A 17,385-nucleotide genomic window follows, 5' to 3' on the forward strand; every position below is an offset into this window, starting at 1 on the left:
GTAAATGGTCTCTGTAGGAATATATTATATCATCCCCGGGAATAAAACATGGCAGTGAATCCGTGGAGGCTTTGTAATCTGAGCATGAAGTGTCAGAATTACGATTTTCTACTATGCTTTAAAGCCACTGTGTGTTGCTTAACAGAATATAGATGAGTGAATATCTTCATCTAGCATCCACAGGCTCTTTGATCTTCAGAGAGGTGGCATTACAAACTGTCATGCAGCAGCTGTTTCCTCTCCTGTGCTGATTCATTTGTTCATCCCTCCCTCGCGTCATCTCTGCCTTTTATTCTCATTCCCCCAAAACAACATTTAAGTTGCTCTCCTCTGCCTGCAGATCATAAATAAGTAAAATTTGTTGTGGAAAAGAAAGAACAAGAGCACATATGTTTAACTTCCTCTCCTGGTGACGAAACATTCGCGTCTGTCCCCTAAAATGACAAAATAACAGTGTACTAATAATAATAAACAATGTATTGTTAGAGAACATATTTTTTTGAATAACCAAACAGAGACAAAAAAGTGAGAGTACTTGTGTTTCTCATTTAAAATTGGCTGCCAGACAGAACCAGAGATGAGAACAGAATATAACATTTTTGATGCATAATTTTATAAAGGCTGCGGTGCGGGCTGAAGGGGTTTTTGTGGGTCTCACTAATAGTCTATGACATCCAAGAAAACAGCAGTCTTCAAATGCCTCGGAGAGCTTCGGCTTCTGCACAGGCTTTTATTCCATCAGGCTTTAATTACTAAGCCAAAGGACTTCACTATAGTCTTGGTTCTAAAAACTTGTTTTTCTCACAGTCTTTTTACAGCGCTCCTTCTTTGGGGCTCCTAGGGGACTCCGTGTGCGAGAGAGAGGGTGCTAGGAGCAAAATGGCACTTTAATTCTATCCCTTTCCCCCTGCACAGTTCAGTGCATATATCCAGTGTTAATCAAAATGTGATTTGATTTTAATTATGGGATTTTCACACACCTTGGGGGATGTTGGGGAAAAGCCAGATTATCTCAAGGACTGAGAGAAGAGTGTATGTACGTGAAAGAAAGCTTTATAAGTGTGCCGCCAAATTATTACTCTCTGTCACTCTATCCAGTCATGTGTGATGGAAAAACAGACAAGCTGGCAATGTCACTTAATTGGTAATCTGTTTTTTAGTGATGTAGTGTTATCATTACATCTGCAGCTGCTGAGATTATCGGTTTAGCAAACCCTCCAGGAGTTCTCTGGTTTGGAGATCTCCCTTTCAAACTTCGCCTCAGTGGGAGAAACACTCGCTAACTGGAACAAATTTACTCTTCAGACCCAATATACCAACAAAGTGTTGCTTTCTGTCACACGCCCACATACGCTGACACACACACAAGCACACGCACACAAAAACTGTTTATCCTGCTGAATCACACCAGTGTCAGGGAGACAGATGATATCTGTAACATTCAAACGCGAGGCTTTTCAATACAATTCCCCTTTCAGTTAGATTTCATTAGTTGTATGCAACACCTTCGGATAGATAATTTGTCTTGTGCACAATATTCAACAAACCTGAGGGAGAATGGCAATTAAAGCAGGACGTGTGATCTGACAGCAGCAATCAGTTTGTCATAAACCCTGGAAGGAATTTTTTTGTTGGGTGTCACATACAAACCCACACCCTCCTCTTCCTCCATCACACAGCTTTCTTCTTCTGGATTAATATGATGGGGACTCAACCCCGGGCCTTTTCACACCTTGAACGATCTTAGGCAGCAGCAGTAATGGAATTGTTGTCCTTAAAATTCTGCATTGTAAAAATTGAGACTTCCTTGTCATTTTTGGATTATAAAGTAGGTCAAGGTGCTATATAAATACTGTGAAAGTTTCAAAGCGCCCAATCCACAGAGAAATGGACACAGCCTGCATTCAGAAACTGTGACTTCAAACAAGCTGTCAAGACTTCCATAAGGTTGTGGTGTCATAACTTTCATTCTCCGGCTGCAGTGATGATGCACAGATACAGAGTGAAGATGCTGCAGACGAGAAACACGGACCAATCAGAGCAGACTCTTCAGCAATCTTTTGTTCGTCAGACTTCTTTGATGAATCCACAATGTCTTTCACACAAACAAATGTATCTATCATTTATTTAAACGCAAGTTGAAATGTTTTCTTTAATAATGAATGTGTACTTTGATAACATTCTGATGTGCAGTGAATATTGAAGCAGCCATGCAATGAAAATTAGAAATACAAAGATAAAACACACACACACACACACACACACACACACACACACACACACACACACACACACACACACACACACACACACACACACACACACACACACACACACACACACACACACACACACACACACACACACACACACTTCACATCGTCGGTTGTGTATCTGAGGCCCCAGATTGTTGTTCCTCTATTAAAAAAACAGGGGTCCCCTGGTGTGTTACCACCAACACACTGGCAGTAGCATCAACACAGCATTGAGGAGAATCAAAAACGCTCAGTGTCCTACATTGTAGCAGACCCCATAATACGCATGGGCAGATTTTTTCATTTTCACCTGGACGCCTGCCAAGCCAGAGGATTTCTTCACTGCTGACAACATTACATCGCCCATATGAGAGGATGTATCCGTGCATGTGTATCATGGCTGGCCCTACAAATGATATGGCTATACCAACCAGACATTTGTGCGACCAGAAATGTAAAAAATAGTCATATTTATTAATCTGCATCAAAGGTATTTCCATATTAAGAGACAATAATGATGAATGGTGCATGACCTTGGCAGGGTTACACTCCTCTGACTTTATCACTAATGCAGTGCAATGATATTTTAATCAAACATGTTTCAACTGTTCAAACAGCTGTTCAGCTTTTCTGTCACATCATTGAGTCGCTGCTTTAATTGCCACACCTCTGGAATTTGTTCACTCTTTTATTGGGTGCAAAAAGGACATTCAACCACATGTCAGAAGGGTGCAAAACTTAAAATGGGTACTGCACATGAAGGTGACTTTAAAACAGTGATAGCAAACATTTTTTTCTTTTCCTTGTGTCCCTTGTTGCTACTGAGCCGTTGGTGTTTTAAAAGCTGACAAAAAAAAGTTTGTCCACAAGCAAAAGCACATATGGTTCTCATAAAAAAGGCCATTCACCATTTAAACAAAGCATATCTATAAGTAATTCTACATTTTTCTGAACATTTGTTACATAATGTGCTGCTAATGGACAAAAATCATGAGCAGATAAAGCAAGAAAATACAGTAAGGACGTCGCTTGATTTTACATTGAAACATTGTTAACAAAGACACTCAAAAAAGCAACACTCACAACATGTTGGTGACATATCCAACAAGTGCACCCTCACTTTTTTCACATTCTGTGCTGTTCAGTAACTGCATCGTCTATTTTTTATTCAATATTCAACTGCATATTTCTAATGTGAATAGAAGCTGTTTAACGGCTATTGCACCAGTGTCTCAGTGAGGAAATTCCACAAGGAAGAAAAGAAGAAAGAGGTGATGCAAAAGTTTATGATTTTGTTCCCTCTTTTACATTATTTCCTTGTGGGACTTGATATCAATATTTTACTGACGATACGGCATTGAAACAAATCTCCACCACAACATTAAAATCTAACAAATCAAGCTGCAAAAAGCCTCAATTTCAATCACTATGCGGAGCCAGAATCTTTACATTCATTACAATATTTCAAAAATATATCATATCCTTGGATAAAAACTAGTTCTCTTGTTCAGTGAGTGCCAATTAAGACATTCACACCTGTTTTGAATGTTATCAGTAGTTATCAGCCAATAGATACAGTAGATATGGGTTAGGAGGGTAATGCTACACCTTCTAGTAGGTTCAGAAGGCCGTTATCATCTATTCACATGGTAACGTTGCTGTTAGCTTTGTCAGGACTCCTTGGCATAATTCTTTAATGCTCTGGGATCATGGTTTGGGTTAAAATATCTGTTGCTTAACTTTGCAACGTTAGTTAGAACGTTAACTTACATAATCTACACTGGAGATCAAAATTAGAGAATAAAGTATTAATAGTATTATGTCTTTTTTTTTTAAATAACCAAGGCATTTCAACAAAAACCTATATTTTGTGAAAGAAGCATTGAGCAAAATTAGGAATGTTTTCTTGGGGCTATAGGATCAAGAAATGAATAGGAAGTGTAGAGGCTCAGCTCATCTGCGCCCACAGGACACTAGTTTCTCACACTGCTCTGGTTTGATATGCGCCCATTCTTCTTGTGGTCTCTTCCACAGTTCAGTAACTGTAGTGGGTTTCTTAGCCATTACTTTGTTTCCAAGGGTTTTCCAGAGTTTCTCTATAGGGTTTAGATCTGGACTCTGGGCTGGCCATTTTATTGTTTCAATATTCTCAGCTTCAAGGAGATGCTTAACCCATTTTGCGTGTGCCAGGGGGCATTGTCTTATATAAAAATTGTAGCTGATTGGGATACAATTGCATGTTGCAGAAGGAGGTTCACATAAACATTTGGATTCACCCTGCCATGTAGCTGTACAAGAGGCCCAACTCCTGCTGCAGAAAACATCCCCCAAACCGTGACATGACATTGCTAAAGTGTATCATTGGGTCTAATGGGAAACATTATGTTCAGTGTCGCACTGTGGAACGACTGAACCCAAAGTGTCTAAAGAATGCAGGTAGATTTGGAGGACGAAGTGTGTGAGTCCAAATGTTAACCCCACAGAGAATCTCTTAAAAATCCTTGGCAACAATGTAATGACTAAGAAACCCACTACAGTTTCTGAACTGTGGAAGAGGCCACAAGAAGAATGAACCAAGATCAAACCAGAGCAGTGTGAGAAACTAGTGATGTCCTGTGGGCGCAGATGTGCTGTAGTCTTGTTTAAATCTTCTCTTCTGACACAATGGTTACTTTTCTCTAATTTTGCTGTTTTTTTCACAAAATAAAGGTTTTTGTTGAAGTGCCGTGGTTAGTACAGCTGTGGTATAGCCACAGACGGTATTCTATCAAATTATGAACACTAAAAAATAATAGTATTTCAAAATAAATAAAGTATTAATACCTTGTCTCTAATTTACTTTATATGTGTATGAACTTAAATAAAGAAATTAAAATTAAAAAAGCCAACGTTGACTTTTGGTTTCACACAGGACACAAACATCAAAGTCCAGTGTTTGTTTGACACGTCCAGCACCCCGACCTTCTGTCTTATGAGGACTTTTGGCCTACTGAGCCAATTATGAGGTACAGTAGAGTAGGGCCATACCGCTTTATAACTATAGTTGTAATAACTGAAAACGGCCGTTCAATTGACTGATAACATTCGAAGTGGGTGACATTCATAAAGCCCATACAATGCTGCTATCTTTTGACATCCCATCTACGTCTCTAGATTTGATTTATTATGATGCACTTAGCTTTGAGAACCACCAGCTGACCAGTGGCAGCTCACCACCGCACTCATTCATAAACACAGATAATTACTACCCAGATGAGGAATTAAGGATCGTCCTTGAGGGTTAAACCCAGTCCCTGCCCTCACTGGGCATTCGGCAGGCATCCGCAGCTCTGTCGATACGCCAGTCCTGGGCAGCTGCCCGGCATCGCTATTAACCTGAGCAGAGCCAGCCCTTCCATAAAGCTGTTTGGGATATGGCAGCTGCTCAAGGGGCAGAGAGGTATTAAGCATAGATTTACAAGAATGAAAATGTCCTCCCTCCCTCATAATCTCTGGTCTTTTTACACGCAAGACAAGCCATACGCGCATGAACATACAGCACACACACACTCTTACGTAATGCTGTCAGCACACTGCATTTGCTTGTTGGGACGCACCATGCACACTCACTGTGTATTGACAGAAAGCATGCACTGTCACATCTGAAATGACTTCCAATCATTGCTGGGGCTCATGCATATTTAGGTTTCTGCTATGTTTCAAAGGGATCGACAGCGAGGGTTGTTACGTCCACTTTGAACTCATGAGCATCCAACTCATCTCACCGCACTTTCTGATTCGGCGCCCCATTCGTCTTCAAACAGCCGGGAAGCTCGCAGCATGTACTCTACCATGTTAGTCGGGAATAGTTTTCCACAGCACATCAAAGCCTGTTTGAGCTCACATTCACCATGAATACAGTGCAGCATTGTCAGTATAAAGAAAGCAACCAAAAAGAGTTATTTTCAAAGAGGAGTCAAATGAAAGCTGATCTACTGAAGAGAAAGCACAGAATGACAGCAGGTCATATCATTACAGTAGATTGATGCAACAGCATATCTTCAGATGAGCACACTAATTTGTCTCCTGTAATGTCCTCAGGGTTCAGTTGAATGGACACATCAACAGGTGAGTCCAATAAACGTTGAGTCTTTTAGACTGCATACCATACCAAATATGTAAAAATGTTGCACTGGTACCCTTCTCTTTGGGATTTGAAGACTGAAGCAACAAACTGTCAGAATACTTAGCTCCTCGATCCCAACGGCGTTACTTTATTTCCTTACATCAGATTCTTTAGGAATCAAAAGCACGATCTTCACAGATTTCCAGAGCCGCTTTACTCGCACCGCCGAACACTTCCACGTTAGCATCAATCCAAGGAACCACGTTGCCCGGCATGTAGGCTGAGCAGTTGGCCAAACCCACGATGTCCACAGGCCTCAGTACGCGATCCCACATGTTGAACTGGCTCAGCTCGCCAACAAAGGCCTGGGTGGCGTCAAAACGGCCTCCGACTATGTCCTTCATGGAGGAACAGGAGATGAAAGTTTGAGTTAACTTCTGAGGGAAATGTAAACAGACTTTAATGAAAATGAATCAATTCTGTTTGATTTCTATCAAACTGCCGAACAACTCTGAATATTTTTCAGTGTACTGCCACTTTAAAAACATCTAAGTGTTGTGCAATCTCCAGCACTGTGCAACATGCAGCAATTTCTCCTTGTGTGAATGACAGAAGGCAGACCTGCTTAGGCTCCACACTAATGCATTATGAGTTAATGGCTCTCTGAGGATATTATTCATACGTCCCTGTACATTTCTTACAGCGTGCTGTCATGGAGCTAACCGCTAAAATAACCAGCTAACACAGCTCCCAGAGGTGTAAAGGTGCAATTTAGAGTTAGATGAATGAGGTAATACTGAAAGGGCCATGATAGCGTGAGAAGCGCCTTTCCGCCTTTGCTCCCTTGCTCCCTGCGCCTCAGGCACTGAACTCACGGGAGAAAGAACCCAGGGATCTTACGACACAAGTAAAAACACACAGACTCATACATACACACACACCTGTTCTTTACTACCTAAGCTTCTCTACTGCTCTCACCTGCTCCTGGCCCAGGATGATCACCCCTCCAGGTTTAATTGGGTGCCAGGGGGCCAGGTTGTCCCCGGTGCCTAGACGCTCGCCATCCTGGTAAGCCTCCCAGAAACCGTCTCTGGTCGTCCAGGTGATGCAGATGTGATGCCAGCGCCCGTCACTTACTGACAGAGGAAGCTGGGCCACCTGGTTAGGAGTTTAGGGTGAAGGGTGAGTAAGAGGAGGGCAGGGAGGCAGGCCAAGGGCAAAAGCAAAGAGCATGAATCAGGGAAGGGGAGCATGAGGGGAAAAGATGGGGCAAGAGAGATTTAACATTAATTACGGCATGCTAGAAACAAGGACAGCAATTAGAAGGGTTAGGGCTTCAAAGAGACAGCCCTCTGCAGAGAATTCTCCAGATGAGCCGTTGCGACATATAAAATTTAGATTACCCAGGTGACATCAAGGGATAGAACATCCTTCAAAGCAGTCGGGTAGCTAACAGCAAAACAGACTTCTCTGCTTTTGCGCTTTGTTCATAGATCAAAGAAAAACAACTGGTTGTTTTACCAACCAATGACATCATAGTCCTCTGAGGATACACTTGAGAGTGTGTAACTCATTAGCTGTTTTCTCACGAGCCTACAGATTTATTTCTCATTCATATCTTGTTGCAGATACTGTCTAACCTGAAGGTAAAATTTGAGTTACTTGCAAAACAGAGGCAATTGACCTGCTTAAGGATGCCAGGTGGCATCTTATCAGCACTTGGACTCCAGGGAACACAGGTAGTATTACTAAAAAGGCTGCGTCAGTTGGAATAGCCTGAGCCTCAGTGACTGTTTAGAGATCTAGGACTTTAAAATGAAAAATAAATTCTTGTCAAGTATTCTGCAGCACTTAAAATATGACAGCTGTGGTGTTTTACATACAGAGAGGTTCATAGTGAAACTTCATATCCACAGGGCCTACACTAATAGAAATACATGACTCACTCATCTGCATTTAAATGACTACAAATGATCTCATTCTTGAAAAAGAAGGTACCGTTTTACAATTCTTACTGGTATAAATGATTATTTTCCATAGGCCTTTTTAGAATTGGACTTTTTGACTTGTCCCACTGGAGCAGGGAAAGCATGTGTAACTCAACTACATTGAGCCAACATGTACCACAACTAAGAACTGGTAAATAAAAGTAATGGAGGTGTTAGTAGGCCCAGCTCCGCTTCTGCTGTTGTAAATGCCAGAATGTCTGCTGAGAAAAAAAGGTCCATGATGTATTTTACTTCTGGTTTAAAGGACATTTACTTCTTCAGCTCCAAAAGGCTGCAGATCACGGTAAAATGTCTTTAGAAGGTCATACGCAAATCTGCTTTCAACAAAGATTGTAAAAGGTGTTGTAAAAAAAAATTAGCTCATGCTGGTGCATCATGACACAGAAAAAAATGCCGGGAATGTGTGTGAAACGTATCTTTCTATGATGAATGTGTATGTTTATGACTATATTATTTATTTCTCTCTTATTGTCATTCAAAATGCATGTTACTGATTTACTTACAGTAATATTCATCTGTTTATTATTTAATCAAGCTCAGGCCTGTCTCAAGATAATGTTATAAGTAATGTGAAAATATTGAAATTTCATTATTAAAAAAAGGAAAACAGGTCTTCCAGATGAATTTTGAATAATATGAGAAGTGGTGGTATAATCCATAATAATAATAATTGCTCTAAGTTTTTTAAATTTGGAAAACCGTCCTCTAGATTACATATTACATATAACACGTGTACACTTGCCAAAATAATTCAGTTTTAGTGGTGCTCAAGACCAGTTGAATCCATTACAGAATCAACTCTGGGCAGCTGCATTTGATTGGAAATTGGAGATGCCATAAAGATGTTTCACATGATTTGAACATGAAAAACCCCACAAGATTTCAACAATCTTCCTGAACAAAGAGCCTGACTCTCCTAATGACGATTTTACTGCATAGTCTCCCAAAAATACAAAATATAGACAGCGTTGCACTTTTTAATACTGTTGAGGCAGCGCTCTGCTTCCCTCTTAGTATGCTGCCAAATGAACAGCGTAAACAATGTGCCCCAGTGGACCCTGTTATCACAGAGAACAAGTTCAACACATGTGTGTGGTGCTGCACATACGGAAATCATATTCACAAGTCTTATTTCCCCTCACTCTCCTCCATCTTGCTCTCTTTTGCTCTGTTGCTTTTGGTTCCTTTTCCCTGGTATCTTCTGATCTTTTACTCCCCCTACCCCCTACCCCCCTACCCCCTTTTTCTCAGCACTCTGTTGTCTCCAAAGCTCTGCAGCTTTTCTATTTCCCATCCCCTCTTTTTCTCATACTCTCACCCTGTTCTCCTACCATCTTTCTCTCATCTGTCTGACTTGAACACATGTATAATGCATGGCGAAGGAAAAGCTGCGAGGAGACCTGCCTGTGCCAATAACGCCCAGTGTAAACAGCGACGAAAATCCTCTCCAGTGTGGGATCATTTCACAAAAAAATAACAAAAAATCCCTCAAATCCAACATCACACTGCTGCACAAGCCACTGTGCCACCAGGGAAATCTATTATTACAGCGTCAACATAACAATTACAATTCTTTTACTTTTAAGGATAAACGCCATAAAATATTTTTGTATGTTTCTAACACTTGGTTTTCTCTTGTGCTAATTGAAATCCTGTTCACTGCCTGAAATCCCAAAGTATGTGACTGTGAATTAACAATAATGTCTACAGAGAGCAAGAAGACGAGGGCCTTCAAATGAGCACTGAATAACTGTGTGTGGAATTTGGGTCAATATAAAATGTTTATAAGGTGCAAAATTAAATATTCAGAGTTAATGGTCAGTGAATCTCCTCTCAGCTGTATTATGACCGTGCTCACATGTACATACAGTCGCGATGCTTGTTTAACACCACAAAGTGGACCAACATGAACATACTGTACTCATGCGTTCTTTGCATTTAATTAGCATCACTGCTGATCTACTTTTACTAACATCGTTACAGCAAGCAGTGCTGCCAGACGAGTAATGAATGATTCTGAGCTTCTGAATACATCTTCAGAAAATCAGGGCACAGTGAAAAAATCAAAGTTGCTCCCCCCCTGCGTGAACAAATAATTTACAATATCCACCAGCTTCTCATTATGAACCTACCTTATCATTAACTAGCAGCTCAATGGGGTTGTTCCCCCATTCAATGAGGACAATCTCGTTGGCTTGGCCTGGCACGCCGTAAGAGAACGGGGTTCCTATGCCGGGACTGGCGCTGGACTTGAGCCACATGCACACAGTGAAGGCGTACATCTCTGGGAGGCTCTTCTTAATGCGTCCATACAGGTAGTTAGTGCGAAGAGAGAGGGATACCTTGAAATCCTCGGGTGACTTGAAGGCATTATTACCTGTTGATGGACAACGTTTACATATGGTTAGTTGTTTAAAGTAAACTTTAGTAAAGGAAAGGATGGAAGTGAAGATTGTAAGAGGAAATGTCTGAGGATGGTGACACAAATGCGGACATGGAAGGGCGATTCAATTAAAGATGATGAACAGGTTCACGTGTAAGAAGCATGTTGGCTGCTAGCAAAGTAAACGCAAAGCAAAGCAAAAATGGATTCCGGTGATGAAAAAAAATCAATACCGAGATGTTTATTTTTTCAAATTACGACAAGCAAACTAAGAATAAAATGTGTTCTCATTCAGAAGAATATCAAAAAGCATGGATAATCATCCAGCATTAGAATGAGGCCTTCCCTTACATCACACACATTTGAAAAGTCATGATAAAATAAAAAAATAAAAATGTGAACAAGAATAAGAAATGATCATTCTCCTTTTTACTGATCATCTTACAAGAGAGTGAGAAAACGCTTTTGGCAAGCCGTAAACAAATAAGTAAGGCTACAATCTGTCTTAGGTGTATGATGTTTATAAAGGTGTAGACCTAGAATGAAAAGCTTTAAATGTCATGTGTCAAATGTCAGCCCAGGATATTGTCCAGAGTGTCTTCAATTTTCCTCTAGAACTCTTTGCCTTTATCAAATTTCCCAACAAAATGAAAAATGTCCATTTCTACTGTTTACACCTACTCAAAAGGTCTTGGATAGTGCTGAGAGATTATTTTTTAAGATTTAAACTTCTGCTGAGTTTAAAGACTAAGGGAGTAGCAATGTGACTGAACAAGGAGAGCATTTATCTGGAAATTAGAACATCATTGTCCAGAGTTGACACCAAACTGGGTTGGGGCACTTAAGTCCCCCTTTATCATCAAGGATGTACAGGAGTGACTTGGATTTAAGGATAAACATTTTTCTGATATAGGCATTCCCTTGTTTTGATCAACTTTAATCAATATTTAGCTTTGTTTACTTAGTATCCTGATATCTATCCTGGATATCTGATCGGTCTGGGCCAGGAGAGAGTTTTCCAAATTTAAAGAAAAAAGAATGACATCATCCGCAAATAAAATGATATGGTGTTAATAAAGATATACCATTTTATTTTTTGGCAATAGAAAATGGCCCAGTTGCGAGCAGAAATAATGAGAGTGATACAGGGCATCCCTGCCGACATCCCACTGTTCCATCATCTGTCAAATGGCTTTTTGGTGTCCAGTGACTGGTTCTCCCTCCTGATTATGAAGAATATTGAATACCCTTCTAATATTGTGCAATCCTTGCATGCCAAACATATATCCTTTTTGGTCACTGTCAAATACCTTCTGGTTACCTACTTTCATATAATCAATTGTTAGATATTTCCTCCATAGTAACCACTGCACCTAGATCTGAACTAGTTACTTCTGAAACACGTATTTTAAGGACATCTAGGAAGGAGTCTTGTTCTTGTCCCTAACCCGTTTCTGAACTACAAATGAACAGGTGCTTTTAAGCTGTGGGCTGGTATATGTATATGAAACTCTGTCAACTGACCTGCACTCTGTAAAAGGACAAACCAATGCGCCAAATGTAGTCCCCGGACATAACAAGACGAAGAGTCAGCCATGCTAGCGGCTTGGTGAGGCTGTACTTACACTGTTATCTCAGGACACTTTACAGAGTAGGTATAGACCACACTCTATGACTTATTTATGATTTACATAGACCCAACAATTCCCCCCGTAGAGTACGGTGGCAACGAAAACCTTCCCTATAACAGGCAGGAACGTCAGACAGACCCAGCTCTGTGGAGGACGGACATCTGTCGTGATCCAGATTACCAATAGATGATAACGGGCTACTGACCCAACTCGGACTTAAAGTAGGGCCAGGTATAATATTAACCTTGTTTATCTTCGTTGAGTGAGTTAGTATGCTAACATAAGCACTAAACACAACATACAGCTGAAGCTGAAATGTCATTAGTTTTGCAGATATTTGGTCATAAATTAAAGCAAACAACAAATGAGAATGATGCTAGGTAAAAGATCAGGGGATATAATTGATGATAATTCATCCTCTGAGGACCATAAATGTCTGTACCAAATTTCACAGTAATCCATCCAGTAGTGGTCGAGATACGTTAATAATGATTAAAAAAAAAAAAAAGTCAAACTCTTGTTGGTGTTACAGGAAAAGATGAGACCACTCAAGTCATTACAATATATCCTCTGTGGAACTATATCTGTGGCAAATGTCACAGCAATCCATTTAATAGTTGTCGAGATATTTCTGTCTGGACCAAAGTGACCGACAGACCGACATAATTATCCCTGGAGCCATGCTGGTCGCTTTACCTAAAAAATGCAATACCAACTATCATTATCATTTTCAGGATCCATGTTAGTGCTTCAGCTTGGTTTCATACTGGGTCAGTGGTGGCCAAATGCATCACAGCTGATGAATAAATGATGTGGCTGTTGGTCAGTCAGAGAAACTTTACAAGTTTAAATATTCAAAAGACAATGGAAAAAAAAGAAATTAACAAGAAATGGAATAAATGTGGATGATAGATAATGCATGATTGAGAAAGATAGAGGGAGAGAAAGAGAGACACAGAGAGACAGAGAGAGAGAGGGGAGGACCTTACTGGAAATTTAAAGAGAAATTGATAATAAAGCAGGAGAGAAGAAGTTGTGTAGACCACACACGCACAAACGTAGCATACTAATATGCAGTGGGTGTGCCCCAAGGAAACATGTTGCATATTTCAATGGGAATGACACACAGTTTTCTAAGTGTTGACTAGAAACCACATTTCTCTGGCTTTATGATTTAGCTGCAACCCTTAATGAATAGAAAGGTTTACAGTAGAAGTAGGTTATGTCCGTGCAGAACCAGTCAAACCACTTTGACCCACAAAGAAGAGAAAGAAACAATTTCATTTATATAAAACATGTGATTAATTGCAGTTCCTCTACAAGCAAAAATTTGTCAGGATCAGGTGATGGACTCTATTCCAGTATTCTTTACTGTAAGCCAAGTGGGGAAATGACCAGAGCATGAAACAAATTCATTGTAGGACAATCACCAATGGGAAAAGCTTCACATTTCCGGCTGGCAAAACAACACCACAAAGCCTCAAACGTCAATGTAGAATTTAATTAACACCTCTCTGACCCTGTCTTGACGTAAATTGAACTTAATGGGACTCACAAAAGCAGTATTTATTGAGGGGGTATTATATTGAGTCAGTATATTATACAGGTGGTCCTGTTATCCTTCCCAGCTCCTTCAAATCTATGAAAATAACTTTGGTTAATTTCAAACAGCCACTGACTGAATACTCTGAGCCTCTCACGGGACATGGGCCTACAGGAAATGTCCAGTGAGTGGTGCGATAATCTTCTCAAAATATTTTTCCCTGTGGCAAAGACATTCTGTGTTATTCTGACGTCTACCATCAAAGTGATACCCTGGAGTGTGGACACCAATATTTTTGAAACTAATTAAACATTCAGTTGCTTTCCAAGCCTGTTTTTCCAAGACCAGGAGCTGCTCTGAGAAAAAAAGTGTTGTGAGGTTTTTACTTGCATCATCAGAAAATTTGCACACGGATTGACTAATTACTGTAGTGTTAAATCTGGCAGACAAAAAAGTCTGGCATTAACTTTGGCCAACAATTTGCAGCATCCATTGTATCACATACTTTTCTCAAGTTCGGTGATCCTCTCCAGGAGGGAATTGAGAGCGTTCTCGGTGCGTTGGCGGTGGGCTGCTGTTTCATTGTAGAGCTGGCTCTTCTCCTCCTCCAGATCGGCCACCTTCCGGAGGAGCTGGGTCTCGAGCGCCCCCAGACGCTGCCGCAGCAGCTCCCGCAGCTCTGGTGGCAGGGGAGTTAGGGCCGAGACACCTCCTGCTGATACATTTGTGCTGGGGAGACGCAAACTCTGCTGCTGTGAGGCCAAGTGGGGAAGATTGCAGGGAACAGCAGCCAGCATACAGGAGGATGGAAGGATAGAAGACAGATAGAGAGACAGACAGACAGACAGACAGACATTTAATCCAGTTAATCTTGTGCGCTCAAACAAGCATTTAGCCTCCAAGACCTAGATTTGCAGTCGATGACTGATTTTATCTACAATTTAGGCTGATATACTTTTAGTACCATTGTTTTTGACACAGCAATATCAAAATGAAGACAGCGTGTCCCTGCCCAGGACTTTGATTGGTGACCTGCCAAACACCCGTGGCTGGGACGGGTATTAAAGATAGGTGCCACGTGTGATGTCGCCTGGAGTGAACTGTTCGCAGATGGTTTTTGAAAAAGAAGGACAACAAGTGCACAGTCCCACGCTCATAGGTGGCGCTTTCACCATGCAGCAATATGCCCTCAGGTGTTCATTTCTAAAGTGCTGCTGACGTGGCCCTGCTGTCTGGGATCCACACCCTTTGTGACAGAGTTTGATTAAGCTTTTATGACACCGCGGAACCATCTGAACTGCTCAAAATGAGGTACCGCAAGGCCCCTTAATGCAATTGTTGAGATATGTATGTATGTAGGTATGTATAGATGGATTTGATTAGTGAGAGAGGCCCCTGCTCCAGGGGGCCATACAGTATGCATCAGCATCATCTTGTAATAATCATTTTCATTAAGCAGATGCAGATCAATAGATATGTGATTAAAATGCAATATAATATGCATCCTCACAGCTGCAGTATATATTTAATTTGATCAGGGTATTAAAGCTTCCAATCAAGGAGAGAGGTAGGGGGATGGATGGATCAGCAATGCATGCAGCAAACTGTATATAGAAATAACCTTGGAATGAAATAGACAGTATTGTGTTTTTTTTATGGTAACATGTCTGTCAGATAATGAAAAATGCACTGCACTGTTGATATGACGTAAGAGATAAAGCGATGGCTTACACCGACCTTCTGCTGGATGTAAAGCACTTCACTATAGGTGACCTCAGTATCAGCTGCCTGTGATCTCTGAGCCTTGTGGAATGAATGCACAGCAGAAGAGAGGTCGCCTGGGACTGAACAAAGGGGGCTAGTTGAGATAGAGCTCACAGGCTAACAATCTATGAACGACTACACCATTCAGCATTTGACGCAGGTGAAATCTGCTGGAACTAATTACATCAGCTGCCGGGAATAATTAGACACAAAAAACTTCAAATAATTTAAAAAAAATCAGGGGAACACACACACACACACACACACACACACACACACACACACTCACACACACACACACACACACACACACACACACACACACACACACACACACACACACACACACGCAAACGCACACAGTCGTCATAAATGATTCAAGGCTGCGTTGCAAATGCCTGCACCACATGCGTGATTACACCTTTGTCGAGATTTTATGTTGCTCATTTCTTATTGATAACTCTTTCGCCATCAGATTCTTTTTTAAATGATTAGAAACGTATTGATGTTGCACGCCTATCACGTGACCCTTTGATCTCACGATCCCCAGAGAGGTCTCCTACAGCGCATAGTAAGAAAATATTACATGGTGAAAGGGCTGAATGGTACTGCCAAAGCGAGTGTATCTCTGATAGCAAGAAAAAAAGGCACTGCAGTTGCCTTTGTTGGTAGGCATTATTAGTCATTCATTACGTTGGTTCCGGGGGCAAACTAAACAAAAGTGATTTTCTCGGCAGGTTTACGCATGCCTGTGCCATCTTACCTCCAAGTTCTCCAGCCGACCTTTGAGAGTCTGCATGGTCTTGCCCAGTTGATCTATGGTCTCGCCGGGGTCCCGGGGCAGGTCCCCCATGGTATTCTTGCCGTACTCCTTCCGTCTGGAGCCCTGACCCCGGGACTTGCCCTGCGGCGACTCGTCTGCTGCCGCCTCACAGCGCACCAGCTTGGAGTTGAGCTCCTTGATGGTCCCCTGTTGGCTCACAATGGTCTCCTTCTGCTGCAGGATGGTCTCCCGGAGCTGGATGATCGTGTTCCGCAGCTCGTCCTCCACAGGGCTGCTGCTCTGGACACGGTTCCCCGTAGGACCATACCCGCAGCCCGGCTCCGCGCCCGGGGGAATGGCATTACAAACGAAGCGGCTACCTGTAGCATCCTGGCTTCGCACCGTGCGTCCACCGACCAGGTACAAAAGTCCAACTACTAAAGTCAGCATCCCGACTAGATACGCAAATTCCACCACGTATTAAAGGAAAACAAAAAGGCTCCTCAATTACTAACAGAGCGTTTGAAGTCTCCCGTTAATTAATAAACTTATTTCAACAACAACTCGTTCATTTTGCGGGCATTTTTCGAGACTTCCAAAGAGTGATAAAAAAGTGAAACCGGGGGGAAAGAAAAATCAGAATCCGCAGTTAAAAATCATAAAATCTCACATCCACCAACCACATGGTCGCTTCTGTTTGAAAAGAAAAAGAAACGCCAACAGATCTAAATTCTTACTTTCAGTGAGTGGAAACCCGGTATAAGGATTTGATAGCTCCTTCACTGGAAAAAAAAAAGTTGTTTTGTTATGTTAAGAGGGAAAAAATCCACGCAGTTTGCAGAGAAGTCAGTTTAGCCTGTCTTGCCTCTCCGGTTGGTTGGTTTGTCAGTGAGTGGTGCTGAAAAGACAGCGACGCTGCTCAGCCGGATTAT

General features: G+C 41.4%; 1 protein-coding gene across 1 annotated transcript; it reads right to left on the reverse strand.

The window, feature by feature from the left end:
* Positions 1-6,530: 6,530 nt before the first annotated feature.
* Positions 6,531-16,903, reverse strand: nptx2a (neuronal pentraxin 2a; the record flags this gene model as incomplete). The annotated part of the gene is made up of 5 exons (XM_083931734.1): positions 6,531-6,758; positions 7,339-7,518; positions 10,502-10,746; positions 14,432-14,678; positions 16,454-16,903. The coding sequence occupies 5 exons, from the start codon at positions 16,901-16,903 to the stop codon at positions 6,531-6,533; spliced, it is 1,350 nt and encodes a 449-aa protein (XP_083787860.1).
* Positions 16,904-17,385: the final 482 nt, after the last annotated feature.

This window comes from Echiichthys vipera (genome assembly GCF_963691815.1).
Source record: "Echiichthys vipera genome assembly, chromosome: 17".
Lineage (NCBI taxonomy): Eukaryota > Metazoa > Chordata > Actinopteri > Perciformes > Trachinidae > Echiichthys > Echiichthys vipera.